Source organism: Microcebus murinus, chromosome 17 (genome assembly GCF_040939455.1).
Source record: "Microcebus murinus isolate Inina chromosome 17, M.murinus_Inina_mat1.0, whole genome shotgun sequence".
Lineage (NCBI taxonomy): Eukaryota > Metazoa > Chordata > Mammalia > Primates > Cheirogaleidae > Microcebus > Microcebus murinus.
In genome coordinates this window covers 20330962-20345913 of record NC_134120.1, presented here as the reverse complement: position 1 = coordinate 20345913, position 14952 = coordinate 20330962, and the positions used below count along the sequence as shown (strand labels likewise).

Below are 14952 nucleotides of genomic sequence, written 5' to 3'. Positions count from 1 at the left end.
TGTAGGAGAATGTCATTGATATTCAATATATTTTGACTGGATTTTGAGAAGGATCTATATCCAGGAAGATAATACTGTGTTTCCCCGAAAATAAGACAGGGTATTGTATTTATTTTTCCTAGGGCTTATTTTCAGGGAATTTTTTTTTTTTTTTTTTGGTTTTGGTTTTTTTTAAAAGTATGGTACAACAATCTACATTTATTCAAATATAGTAATTCTTCTTCTGGAACATCATGATAACTCTCCAAACCCCGAATTCCATCCTGAATTTCTTGCGACTCTATTTCCCTTAGAACCATTGGTCCCAATCTCTCATGTTGAGCAATAAAGCTCTCATGGGGCAGATGAGAAGGGCTACTTGTCTTCTTTACTGCTCGGCAACAAAATACATGGGTTGTGCAGATACGCTGTGTAGCCACGCCCATCACTAGGTCTTATTTTCAGGGTAGGGCTTATATTGCATAAATGCTTAGGAATACTACTAGGGCTTATTTTATGGGTAGGTGTTATTTTTGGGGAAACATGGTACCATGTGAGTTTGAGGAAGAGGTGGGAGAGTACTCTTTGTTATTTAATCTTGTGCTGAGACTAGATTTTATATAATAGCTCAGATAAATGAAAGAAAGTTATTAAAATGCTAGCTAGAACAGTGCTTTCCAAAACTGCTTCTATTGACCCTGAAGTTAATGAAAGACATGGAACGGTCAAGCTGACTCATGCTTTTCTGATGCTGATAAGCAAGTCAAGAGGAGCAGGGCTGGTAGTTCATGGGTGTAGTTCATATCTGATAACCACCTCCAGGGGAAAGCTGAGTGGGGCATGAAATCCAGCTCTGGACACACTGTCTGATCCTGTGTAGTGCCTTTATAAAACTCATCCGTTTTCTAATCCATATAATGGCAAGATGCAGGCTAGCAGAGGTCCTGAGGATGGTACTAAGAAAGATGATTTGGGAGAATCCTGAGTCACACCATGGATTTGAAGGCCAGCTAAAAAAGAATCTAGCAAGACTACTAGGTCTGATTGTGATAGATCAGCCTTCAAACTGGCTCTTAGCCATTGGCAATATAGGAGTCCCAAAACGACTGTCTGGTCCTAGGTCTCATGTGCAGTCAGTATTTTGTTGTTTCAAGAATCTGAGATAGCACCAGCCTTTCAGAGTATGTTTTATTGTGCAAAACCTAAAGATGATTCTGAGAAAGACTTACTTGATGACATTTCTTCTTGTATTTTGGCTTAGGAGGTAAGTTCACTGTGTGCTGCTAAATTTGCAGAGCTGGGAAAACTGTGTGATTTGCCGCTACTGTTTTCCTTTCTCTTTTGCAATTCTCCTATTACATCCTTCTGAGGTTCAGCTCATTGGCTACATGGTTGTTTCTTATAAGATCACATCCCAGGCAAGTGTGGCTGGCACCCACCAGGCACACTTTCTAGGTGTGCTTTGCAATGTCCACAATCCAGCGATTTCTCTTCAGCCAAACCTACTAGGACTCTATGTTTTTGATAATAGAAATGAAGCCAAAAAAAAAAAAAAAAAAAGTCGGGGGAATAAAGAAAGGAAATGATAGTGTGCAGAGAGACATGGGATATACAGGCAGAAATGAGCTTCTGACAAACTCCATGAATATCCTTTCTTGGTTTTCTGGCTGCTTTTTGAAAAGGGCTAAATCTACAGAACTTCTCTTTGGATTGCCTCTATTCTCTGCCCTTTGGCTAATTTGAGAATTAAAAAGGGGCACACGAGGTCTGACTTTGAAGGGATGTGACCTTCAGGCTTTAATTTGGCACAAACAAAGCATTTCCAGCCGATCTCCTCTGCTGAGTATTACCACATTGCTGAATATTTAAAAGCAAGGCATGTTTCCAGCCCCAAGGTCTGTCCCCCAATTGATAAGTCTCTTTTTATTAAATGAACTTTAATTACTTAATAATTAGGCCTTCCATAGGAGAAGATGTGGATCCTGATAGTCTGCCAACAAGGCTAAGGGGCAAATCAGAAGAATGTGCCATTTTCAGATTAGAATTTAAAAGAAGAAACAGGCCCGTTTTGGGGGTGAAGGAGAGGCCTCCCTAGAGGACTGGAGTCTTGGTATAAACCTGGACTGAGACATGCTTTATTTCCACTTTTGCTTAAAAACTAGAGTAGTCTAAAGTGAAATGAATGGGGGTGCATGTCTAAGATATTCTAACTTTCAGGCTGTCTGGATCTGATGGAAAGATTTCTCTTCGTCTATGTGGTGTGTGTATGCTTGGGTGGAATGGCAGGGAGGGACTATTGTTCTCCTTATTTTAATTCTGAGAGCCTAACGCTTTTGATGTCCCTACAGATTTAGCAGCTCTCCATTCATTACCATGGTGATTTTTTACCTCATTTTTTTTAACATCACAAAGAAAAAGGCCAAATGAAAAATGTTTGCTCCTTTTGCTATTAACATTTCTACTGCCTGGTGACAGCAAATATTTTGGTTGTGCCTAGCATCTGAGGAAATATGTATTGGCCTGATAGAATGATGGCTGCAGCCATTGCCCTGATCATCCCCGCTGGGTGGGGGCCCACCCTGACACCTCTGATAACTTTGTTCCTGGGGACAGTGATTTAAGGGGAGGATGGAGAAATCCCATTCAAAATATCCACTGATCCACAATTTAAACTTATGGGGCTTAGATAAAATTTTCATTGGTCCAGAGCCTCTCTCTGCCCCAACCCCCATTCTCTTTTTAAATGAAAGGCTCTGTGGGTTGACTTATGTTTATTGCCATGCACCATGCTAAGTGCTTACAGTATAGAATAAAACAGACTTAGGCCCTGCTTTTGTGAAACTTACAGGTTAACCAAGAAGATAGCAGTTAAATAAACTTCACAGTTAATTAATTACAATTGAAATAAATACTGTGAAGGAGACCTGTAGGGACAACTGGTTCTGTCTAGGTTTGGGGGAGGCCACCATGAGGAAATGAGAACTCTCAGACTGCATCAATAGTATTAAATCCCAGGTATTCAAGCACTGTGTGACTGAAGAGCTATAAAGAGTAAAACCTTTACCCTTCCTTGCATGGATAGTTAGTAAATAGTCTAGAAAACAATTTAGGTTATAGATGTTTAACAGGCTTTGAGCAACATTTAACAAAGTAACAAATATAAATAGGCACATAATCCTTTTAGTGTTAAAATCAGTATTAGAGAATAATTTAAGAATCTTTTACAGGAATCAAAATAAACAGGGTGAGACCCATTTATCCATGATAGTCTTATAATGACGATATATCTCTTGCTAACAGCACTTAATGCTTCCTATACAACTGTAAGTAGGACTGTTGACATAGATACCGTTTCTGATGCTAAAGCCCAGGCACTTTTACTGCATGTTAGTCACTTCTAAAATGTGACTTAAAAGTGTCCTTATCATTTCTAAAATGGGATTAAGCAGAGCTCTCATATGTGTCTAACTTTTCCGTAGTTAAAACAAAATATATATTTTTGTCCTTTTCGTAGTTCCTCACTATTAGGTTCTGGTCTTTGTTAGGGCATGGAGGTATAGCTAATGTATAAATCCGTAATTTGGCTGGTGGGGACATTTCCAAGTGGTCCTAGATTTAAAGTTGCCATGGCCTGAAGGGCCAGGCGAGGTGTGAAGGTAGGAAATTTCACTAGGATTAATTCTTGAAAATGACCTTTCACCAAGGCTAACAATGAAAGCCCTCCAAAAGCACCCACAATAGTTTGTGTGAATTGCTTCTTGGCCTTTTGACTAAGATCAAGTGTTGTATCAAAGTAGCTTGTATGCTATTTTTAATAATGCGGTGCTTTCGGCTAAAGTTTGGAGGAATTCAATTTGGGGCAGAATGAACTTACTAAACAACCAAATTTGCTCTGTTCTGTGCTGCTACTTGGGAGTTCAGGAGTGAAGAGTATCAACATATGGAAGAAATGGCTTTTGAGACATATTCACTTAGCTTGGGAAAATTAGGTACTTTAAGAAGTATACTAATTCAGTACCAACCTTTTATTCTAAAAAGAAAAAAAAACAATCATAGTATAGTTTAAACATTTAAAAGAGTTTGCTACCAGTTTCATCTATAAAGTTGAGAAAACAATCATTCTTAAAAAGCTGTCATGAGAATTAAATGAAGCCATTTATAAAGGTTCTTAGAATAATATATATGACAAAACCAAGGCCTTTCTCAAAGTCATCAGCTGATTAAATGATGAAGCAGAGAAGTGACCCCAGGTAATCTTGTACCTTGGTGTGTTATTATTCACCATCCCAAACTACCACAGAGTATGTTGGAAAGTGACAGAACCAAAACTTAAACCCAATTTTCCAAATTTAGATGTTTTCAGTACTCTAAATATTTAGAGTCACATAGAACCTCGGCAAATATTTGTGTGTGTTTTTTTTTTCTTTCAGTAACTATTTTATGTACTCTGCAGAAATAAAATACACAAAACCTGTACATATGAACCAGTACTTTCAGGATTTTATTTATACCATCAACTATGTTATAGTGTTTGTAAAGTTATGAGTGCTATAACAATTTAAAAAGTAGAACAATGATTTCCAGTAAGTAAGAAAAAGGGAAGTTTTTTTGATTGAGTATTTGAAAAACAACTAGAGTTTTGATAGGTAGATATTGGGGAGAGAGTTCCTTTTTAGAGGAAGCGCCATGAGAAATACAATTAAGAGGAAGCCATGTCGAGGGCATCTGCAAGTTCAATGGATCCAAACATTGTTTTTCAGAAGATGTGAAAGGTGAACCTTGCAGGGGTAAGAGGAAATGTGCCCTTTCTCCCCAAAGTTACTGAAAGATCAACTCACAATTAAGGCAGATTAATAAGAGAAAGGTTTATATACCTTGCACATGGGGAGAATCACAGAGTGATTACTCACTATCCCCATGAAGTTCAGATATTTTTATATGTGTCCTTTTGGAGGAGAGGGGAGATGAAGAGTACAGGCAGTTCTGTTTAGGGGTGACAAATGGTGCTACGGAGGACACATGGTTAGGGAAACAGATTGACTTGTAAATTAACCTAAGAGACAGGTATCATGTTTAAAATAATATGGGCCAAATCTGGTTACATTCTGGATGTTCTTTCCTGCAATACATTAAGATATTAATAACAGGGAGAGTAAGGAAAGTCAGTTTCCCGTCTGACATTTCCATTAGGTCAGTGTGGTTTACGCAAACAGAGGGAAAGCCCTTTTCAATGAGTTTGGATCTCTAAAGGTCTTTCTTAGTTCAAAATACCAAGGAATCATATTTTGGAGTGAAGTTACCTGAGCTCCTGCATTCCCCCCTGTCTAGAATTTTCCCTAGAAATTTCACACCTTACAAGTTGAGTTGAGCTGGTGGCTGTGGAGAGAGAGAGAGATCAGGTTAGTAGTCTGGCAACAAGAGATCTAAAAAAAGGGACAAGAATATAGATTAGAATGAGGATAAATGAGTAGAAAAGAACTGATCTAAGCACATCTCCCCACACCCCATTAAACCAGTCTCCCATTCTTGGAAATATGTCTTCATTCATCCGATGGAGAATATTTATCTTCTCTTTTAAGAAGTGTAGATCACAGTCTCTACTCATCCTGAGTGGCAAGCATTTTCATCAATAATCATGCAAACTCTTCTGGGCTGTCAGAGCATCCAGGACCTGGTGGTTTTCAAACACAACAGAGGCTAGGCTGTTGACTTCTTACTGAAGTGCTTCAGATGCATGTATGGTGCTATTACCATGGAGTGACTCAAAACTCTCTTTTCAATCTCATGAGTTCCGAATGTCAGGCAGAGCCCTGAGCATCAAAAAGAACTTAGAATTGTGATATACAAGTGGGTTTTTGATAATATCACATCTAGTATGTTTGCTTGGTACCACTTTATGAACAAAAGAGTCTAAGTTTGTAATTTGTCTGGCATTTAAAGTGGAACACCTGGTAACGAAGAGTGTCAGATAATTAGGTTCATAGTGTCCTGACCAGCTAGGTGGGAACCACTTGTGTACTTTATCACCACACACAATAAAAGACCAGTGTTATTTACAGATAGGGTCAGGTTGGAACCTGCGACCCCCCAGTTTGGAGTTTTCAGGGCCTCTTCTTCCTCATTGGCACTTCCGCAACTCCAGTGTTCATGTGTTCCCACCAGTCTATGGGAACAGAATAGCTTACGAAACATTTCATATTAAAGGCCTTTGGTCTTGTTCTGCAAGTTATAGGGCATAGTTTTGTCACTTAATCAAGTCAATCCAGACTTTTGCTCCATATACAATCTTTAGTGTTTGGCAACTTAACAATGGGAGCAAGTGAACTACCCTAAGTTGCACAGACCTGGCTTGTGAACCTTTCCTAACATTTGGTGATTTAACAATTGTTGACATCATGAGTGTTAGTGTCAGCACCATCTAAGAGTGCACGAATGTCATTTTGTGGAGTCAAACACTAGGGTTTAATGGCAATATTGTCCTATTCTGTAACCCAGAAAAGATCCAGCATCGTCCCTTTTTTCAATGCAGAGGGAAAACAAATTCTTATTTTGGGGTGAAATTTCCTGAACTTTTTCAATCTGGAAGGCACATTGTGATAGATGCCTGGGTATGTATTTTAAAACAAAGACAAAAATACAACCCTTTGTCCAGCATTTGGAGTTTAAGACAATATTGTTACCTCCCAAACAGAGAGGTTCTTTCCCTTGGCAGGTATCAGTAAATAGACACAGCCAACTTGGTAGTTGGTTGTAGCAAGAGGATATTATTACTTGGCACAAGTCAGGAGCACACTGGGGATGATTCCCAAAGCAGTGTGTTGTTAAACAAAATGGTTGGATTGGTTTTCTACTCAGAGGGTAATGAGAAGTGATTTGATAAAATTCTATGATGGGGTGGTGCCAGGAAGCATGCCCTCACTGGACCCTGACCTGTGGTGTCCACTTCTTAATCCAGTCCTTGCTCCTCGGTCCACTCTGAGCACTTAGGTTCTACCTGTGGGTTCGCCCTTGATTCATCTAGGTATGCTCAGGTTACCCCCTTCAATCTGGGGGTTCATGACAACTGAAAAACAACTCACAACTTTGTTACATAAAAGTTGAGCCAGGTTGGTCTGGTGCTGTTACGATACCAGAAAATTGTGGGAACCTCAGATTTTCCTGAGTGAAGCAAAAACTTTGGTAATTGATTTGGGAGCATTGATGTTTTGGCCATGTTTATAATGGATTTGAGTGAAAAAGGAATAGAGGTAACAAGACCATCCCTGCTACGATTGCAGTAGATCAGATATGGTCTAACAAGTCTGAACCAGGCTTTTTCCATGAACAGGCTCTTCTTGAGCTGGTAACTATTTTGCACAAGGATCTAGTTAAAATTATACCTGTCTCTCTATGAATGAAGCTTGGGAATCATCTGTATTACATTAGAGCATTAAATGACTCTTCTGAAAATACTGTATTTCATACTTATGAGTTACAGTGAGTTTAATGTTCATTACTATATGCTCATATGCATGTCTCAAAAATATAGTGCTAAGTTGATAGCCTATAACTTCTTCTTCTTTTAACATTGTTGCTGGTTTGTTACACCACCATGAGATGTAAGTGCTAAAATTTAGCACAATATTGGGAGCATTAATTCAAGCCATATAGAGCCTTATAAACTTAGAACTGCTTTTTTGATGTGTAGCATTTTCCTTTTCAGAGACAAAAAGGAAAGGCTACAAATCATGTTTATAATTTCCCACTGTGACAAATAATCAAGTATTTGAAATTTCCAAACATTGCTTTGTTAACTTTTAAATAGGATGCAGTTCTATACCTGTTTAGTAAGACCTGAAATCACCAAAGTGTGCATATGGAATAAACATGCAGAATAGTAGCCAATTCCATTTAACCTAATTATGTCCATATGCAATCTCCTACATCATATATGATCCTTCCAGGTAGATGAAGTTTACATAGGAAACCAATTATCGTGTATCAATTTTAATTACTTTTTCATTTTATTTTTTTTCTGTGCTCTAGAACTTACTCACAAGTGCATTTTTGAATACCACATAAATTTAGATGTCAAGTAGATATTTTAAATTTAACTGAGTATAACTTACACCAGAACTATATCTGGATGTATAAAAGTATTCAGATGTCTTATCAATTTACCAATTTTTTTTACCAGAATATTTTATTCTTATCTGTGTGTATAAAATACGCAACTTGTGTGTATGGAAAAATTATTCCTGACTATATGTCCTTAAGTACAAAATAAAATACTAGAGATGAAGACCAAGAAGAAAACTATTAAATAAAAAAGGAAGAAATTTGTTTGAACCTGTTGCCCCACACAAGTTTCACAACATCTACCACTACCTATTAGGTTTGCTTTGTGTAGTATATACAAACCATTCTCTGTTTAAGTACATGTTTTAAATCCATACCCAAGCCAATCAGTAGTGGATTAATGTACTTCCTCTTCTTCTGAATAGACTCAAAATTATGCACTACAAACAGCCTGGATATTGGACTGTGAGAGATGAGCCAGGACACAAATTAACTGATTCCTTTTGTTCTTCACCCACTGGTAGGTCCAGCACAGTTATAGATTAGTTCCTCTGATTACTAAAGAAGAATAATGGAATTAGGCAAGTGGTTGGCGCCCCCTATAGATACATTTGTAGTGTTGATCCAGATAGCTTTAAAGATCCAGATTCCAGAGCCTTAGTTTAGCAATCAGAAGAGTAATTTTAGTACTTATATGGGTGGGATAACTTTCAATTGAAAAATTAATATTTGAATCAATATTAATGTTTCTACATGATCTATCATTAATCATTCTTACCAAAGAACAATTTTAATATTGTATCTCTAGGATTGCAGGTCTATTTATATGGGGATAGCTATAAGTGATATCCTTTAGCAGCTTATACCTATGTTATTTCATATTTTGTGGATTCAATTCTTTTGTGGTTCAAAATCTCTAATCTCTGAAAGGGATATAAAATTCTACCTTCACTTAGGGAAGGTATAGTATTTCTTATTGTCTGTATAGCATTTCTTATTGTCTCTTATATTAAATTTTGATGTTTGACCCAGGCCATTTTGCCTTCACCATTTGGCCCAGCAAAATCTTTATCAGATTCTAGGGGAAATTAGTGTTATGAGAATTAATAGACCCAAATTAAAACTAACAGTAGTTAAAACTGAACACAGTAGAATTTGTTATTGGCTACAAATATTGATGGAAAAATCAAAACTTCTAGACAAAATTTAACCCTGGACCTGGGAAATGTTGACTTAATTTAAATAAATATATAAGACAAAAACCTTAGTAATATAAAATATGATTAGTAAAACTTGACATGAACCCCAAACCAATGAATGAGTCAAATTTTACTGTGAATTATACATACAATAATTCTAGTATGATTAAAACAAAAACAGAAATATCAGAATATAAATGTGATAAATAGAGGATATGAATAAAAAATTAAAATTATTTAGTTGAATGAGCTCTAGAAAATAAAATATCAATGATCTATCAATGATGGCATAATTCATACAAATATGTTTGTTTGCAATCATTTAAAAAACAAAACAAATGGTTTTCATGATCAAAGGATTAGTATCACAAATATCCACTTTTTTATGAAAGGTGTTCAAGAGAGCAGAATCGAAATGTCTTCTATCCCTCTCATGTACAACATCATGGTAGTGGAGGCTTCTCTCTCACCAGGGTTACACTTGGTAATTGCCAGCTTATTTTTTTTCCTTTTTTTCCTTGTGTTTACTTAATCATTCATATGAATACATCATTTTCAAGTTATTTCATATGGACATCATAGTGGCCATGTGAATTAGCTATTATCCGATTTTATAGCCCAAAGAAACAAAACAAGTTACCAAAGGACTCATACATAGTAGGTGGACCAACCACTAGAAACACAAACCATTCTAATTCCAACTTTAGGACTTTTTCTCTACATCACAACCACACCTGGGAAATACTGATGAACATATACTTAACCCGTAAAAGATTGTTCTTTGTTACTATAATTGGTAGTTAATATCACCCACTCTTCTTGAAACTGATGTAGGTTATGCCATATGACCAGTCCCCCATGAATCTGCATGACTTCATAATCCTTTGTCTAAAGTTGGATAACAAGGATTCTGTCCATAGGACCAGGATCCAGAACAAGTTCCCAGTTGTAGGATTGCTACAGAAAAACTGTATGACCTTGAGTGTGGAATTTCACTTCTTTGATCCTCAGTTTCCTCATCTCTACTATTAGCATGATCCTATCTACTCTGTTTGTTTTTCCGGATTGTTTTATTAATCAATAATAACAAAGCAGTAAGTTTCTAGAGATGAATGGCAAGATCTTCATCATTTTTAGCCATAGAACAGACTGTAGTCCCAGACAATATGATAAAGAGGAAAGAGCAAGTAAGATGAGATTTGAGAACATACCTTGTAGAATATAATTTCTGTAAAGAATACAAGGTGTGATTTTTTTGATTGAAGACTATTATGCTTCATTGGAAAGACTTATCCTTCCTCCTTTGGTTTTCCCCTAGGACCACTGAGGTTCCTTTCCCAGACAGAGTCTGTCACAGCCTTCATGGGAGACACAGTGCTACTCAAGTGTGAAGTCATTGGGGAGCCCATGCCAACAATACACTGGCAGAAGAACCAACAGGACCTGACTCCCAGCCCCGGCGACTCCCGAGTGGTGGTCTTGCCCTCCGGAGCATTGCAGATCAGCCGACTTCAACCAGGGGACATTGGGATTTATCGCTGCTCGGCTAGGAATCCTGCCAGCTCAAGAATAGGAAATGAAGCAGAAGTCAGAATTTTATCAGGTATCGCAGTGCTCTTTATTCTTCTCAGAATGATATTCTCTGGGATAGTTTTAACAATAATTTTTTCTTTAAGAAATATTTGTAATTGTTATAAGTTCTGTATTGTTTGCTGAGTTTTGTTTTCTGCCCCATTTCTTGCTAGGCATTAGATGAAGGTGTGCCAAAGCTGTTCTTATGTTTCCGTGTCTTCTCATTGAAGTTTCTGGACAAAGAGTTTCCTCACCTTAAATTTGGGCTGATTTATTCATTTATTCATTCTTAATATTTAGTAAGTGCTTCTTTGTGCAAGGCCCATTACTAAGGATTTCTTATGCATTATTTCATTTTCTTCTTATAATAGTCTAAGAGGTAGTTATTATTATCCCCATTTTTAAGGAATGAAGGATTAGAAACATTAAGAATTTTCCCATCCACGTGCGGTGGCACATGCCTGTGATCCCAGTGACTCAGGAGGCTCAGGCAGTAGGATTACATGAAACAAGGAGTTCAAGGCGGCCATCCTGGGCAATACAGCAAGACCCCATTTCTACAAAAAATTAAAAAATAGCTGGGCATGGTGGCACACACCAGCAGGTCCAGTTGTTCGGGAGGCTAAAGCAGGAGGGTTGCTTGAGCTCTGGGTGAACACAGACTTATAGGCAATTACAATAAATACTTATTATGATTTATTTTATGGTTAATATTATGTGATTAAGATTATGATAAGGAAATTTGTTTCTCTTCATCTCTTTATCTTCCTTTCTCTTTGGCAAATCTTTAAGACTCTGATTTCACTTTCCTCTCCTAAGTAGAAATTAGATTGAATGGATGTTCCCTCAGATCTCTTTTCTTCCAATAACTGCTTCTATTGTATATCTATGTAATATCTACTTTCACATTGAGTCTCACTTGTAAGGCTTACTTAAACTCACTTGTGAGTAATTGGGACTGGATGCTTATCCAAGCCTGGTGGGCTCCTATCTCTGCACTCTTACTGTGAGTAGTTTTCACACGTACTTCAGCTCTGCAGACAGTAACATTCCTAACTCATTCTAAAAGCAAACTGGCAATTTGATGGAGTTTCCAGGTGCTTTAATAAGAACATCTCTAAAATCTCTAACTCCTTTGTGTATTCTCTCCACCATTAGTCACAGGGCTACTGACTTAAGTGTGTCAGTAACCACTGGCAACACTGATACACTTCATCCACCAGGAAGTGACAGATGCAAAGGTAGCATTTATTCTGAACACATACATGCACTTATTTAGGCATCCATTACATACACGCCAATTTTAAATATTTATATTCACATATCATTAATAATGTATCTATTGAGTGTATAACATAGGAAGCCAGGGTATACCACATAGAAAATTGGCAAGAATATGTCTGATTATGTTAATATGACAGAGAGGTCTGTTTTCCAGTGGTACTAAGGAATCAAGCTGGACTAATCAAGTATTAAATTTGAAATGGAACATTTTGAAAGACATAGAGACATAATCACCAAATTGCCATTTACTTTTATTTGTTCACCTTGTAAAACACATTCGCATTGTAATCCATGGAGATTTATCTAAAACAAAATTTCATGTTGTTAATTTGGCTGAAATTGAGAATACGTTGGTGTACCTTGGAAGTGCGTGAGCATTTCTTACTTGAATGGAAACTATTTTTTTTTTACAACAAAATTACATCTATTGAGAATTTTTAACTGAGTTCTGTGAATTCAAATATAAACTTCATAAAGAAATGATGAGCTGAGGTAATCATTTTGGACCCATTTGTCCTAAAGTTCATAAGTTGGTTTGTAGGTCAGATACCCAGATTCACAATAAGTACAAGATTGAGTGAGAGAACAGAGGAATGAATGAATGGTAAATCCTAATTTCTGTTAATTACCACTTATCATTCTCTCGTTTTTAAAATGATGCTAATCCTTTCTGAATCAATTTCTACTTTCTGTAAGTACCAATTTGAGGCAGTGATAAATTAAATACATACACTACTTATTCTGTATCCTAACTCTTATTTAACTGGGAAAGATAGAGTTAATTAACATAGAAACCAATCATATTATTAACATGACTTTAGGAACATTAAAAGTTGTATCAAAATGTATAGAACTCTTAAAGATATATATTTTTCCATAGTCACTAAAATACCATGTTGACAGTTGACGTTATTTATTTCTTGCTTTAGTTTGAAACATAAGCGCTAACGTGAAGTTTTGCAACTTTTTCCAACACTTGTGTATATCACAATTCATCAAGAGAATGTTTGAATTTCTATGTATGTGTTTATAGAGCATTATCAAGTTCTAAATAATATTTAATTTAGTGTACATTCAATGCTATATAAAACACATTTCAAGTTGTCTCTTTTATGTATCAGGTATATAATATCACCAAATAACAAATATATAAAATTTATATTTTTTAGCAATCAGACAGCAGTTAGAGAGAACTGTCTTTCAGCATTTTCACTTTAATCATTAAATAAATATTTATTCAATGAACTTTTGAATGAATCATATACCTGCCATCTTACTGGTTGCCAGGAATGAAACATTGGAAGTCTATGCCCTAAAACAGCTTACAATCCAGTGGAGGAAATAGATAAAGCAAGTAGGCTGTGGTATGAAATAAGAGAACAGAGTATTATTGCCCTGCATAAAACAGAAATACCAACGTTCCAATCTTAAAGAACAAGTAGTAGGTAGGCAAAGAGAATTACATACTAGAAAAAAAGAGCAGTGTGAGTAAAAAAATAGAGATCAGATGCTTTTCAGGGGAACTGCACATATTCTGTTTGGCTCATAGGGACAGGAAATGACAGAGGGGATAAGCTGGAAGGAAGAGAGGTAAACTGGGTAGAAAGATAAGGTGGAATACCCTGGCATTAATCCTGGGGAGAATTAACTAAAAGCTGTTGCTAAGGCTGTATCAGAAGGCTTTTGTAAATGAAGATGGTTGTGGAGATATTGAGAAACCGGTCTTGGAAACAGATCAGATGTCGCTTATGAGTGAAGACATGAAATCCAGACCCCGCCAAAAGCTAGTTTATGGCACTTTTCACTGACACTGGCAGTGAAAGAGTGGTGTTATTGTGTTTAAAATAAATTATAGATTTTTAAAAGAGATTTTTCTGTAACAGTTTATCTTTCCAGATTAAAAGAATTATTGTTTATTCATAGGTAGGAAAATTAGTAAGTAATTGTAACTAATTAGTAACTTTTGATTAATATTTAAGAGAAATGGAATTTTTACTTATGAGAAGTTATACATTTTTAACAGAGTAAGTTAGTAGTAAACTGTTATAAAGGATTTTTTTGAAATATCAATAACAAACACTAAGTAAAAGGTGAGATGTTTTAAAATGTCATGGCATATGTGATGGAGAATTTATGATGGTTTGAAGGGGAATTGTGATTGTCAGGTTCAATTTATCCTTGTCTCATTACATCTGAGTGCCAAGCAGGAGACTGAATTGCAGAATTATAAATCTGCTTGGGGTTGACTAAAATAACTAATGAAAGAAATTTGACTAAAGCATATTTTGGCTGATTTTTCTCCATAATTGTTATTTTTGTTGAAATAAATATTACCAGAAACTATCTCAAAATTCATCTCGTTTAAAAGAAAAAATTCCATTTTTAGCTTTGAAATCAAGAGTTTGAAACTTTTATTTATCACTAAGAATTTATTACTAAGTCCATGGTGCATTAAACATTTTAGTTTTACCAAATGTTACTTGTATTTCAAAACAAAGTAAATGCTACTACAATCTATTTTTATAATTTCTACAAGATAATGATCTACAGGGGATAACAAAGAGACATATTCTTTGCTGTTTAAATGTATCATCAAGTTAGGTAGTTAATTCATGTACCCATATGACTAACATAAGGCTAAATAAGGGCAAATTCAGGTAAATATAACTAGTTCCAAATGAATGTAGACAAAGAATAAATCAATTCTAGGTGGACAATTTGGAGTCTTTATAGATAATTACTTTTCTAGGTTATAAGGAGAGAACCTTTTGTAAAATGATTCTAGTAGATGATAAATCTGAAATGAGAAGTTGAGCTCCCTGGATGGAGAGTTTGGAATCCCATGTCTAGGAATTTAGAC

General features: G+C 36.1%; 1 protein-coding gene across 1 annotated transcript in view; it reads left to right on the top strand.

The window, feature by feature from the left end:
- The window catches only part of DCC (DCC netrin 1 receptor), a 1043477-nt gene that overhangs the window by 483572 nt on the left and 544953 nt on the right, over positions 1-14952 (top strand). Inside the window, exon 3 of the mRNA XM_075993861.1 lies at positions 10555-10839. Coding sequence (XP_075849976.1) covers positions 10555-10839 — 285 coding nt within the window. The remainder of the gene's footprint in view (positions 1-10554; positions 10840-14952) is intronic.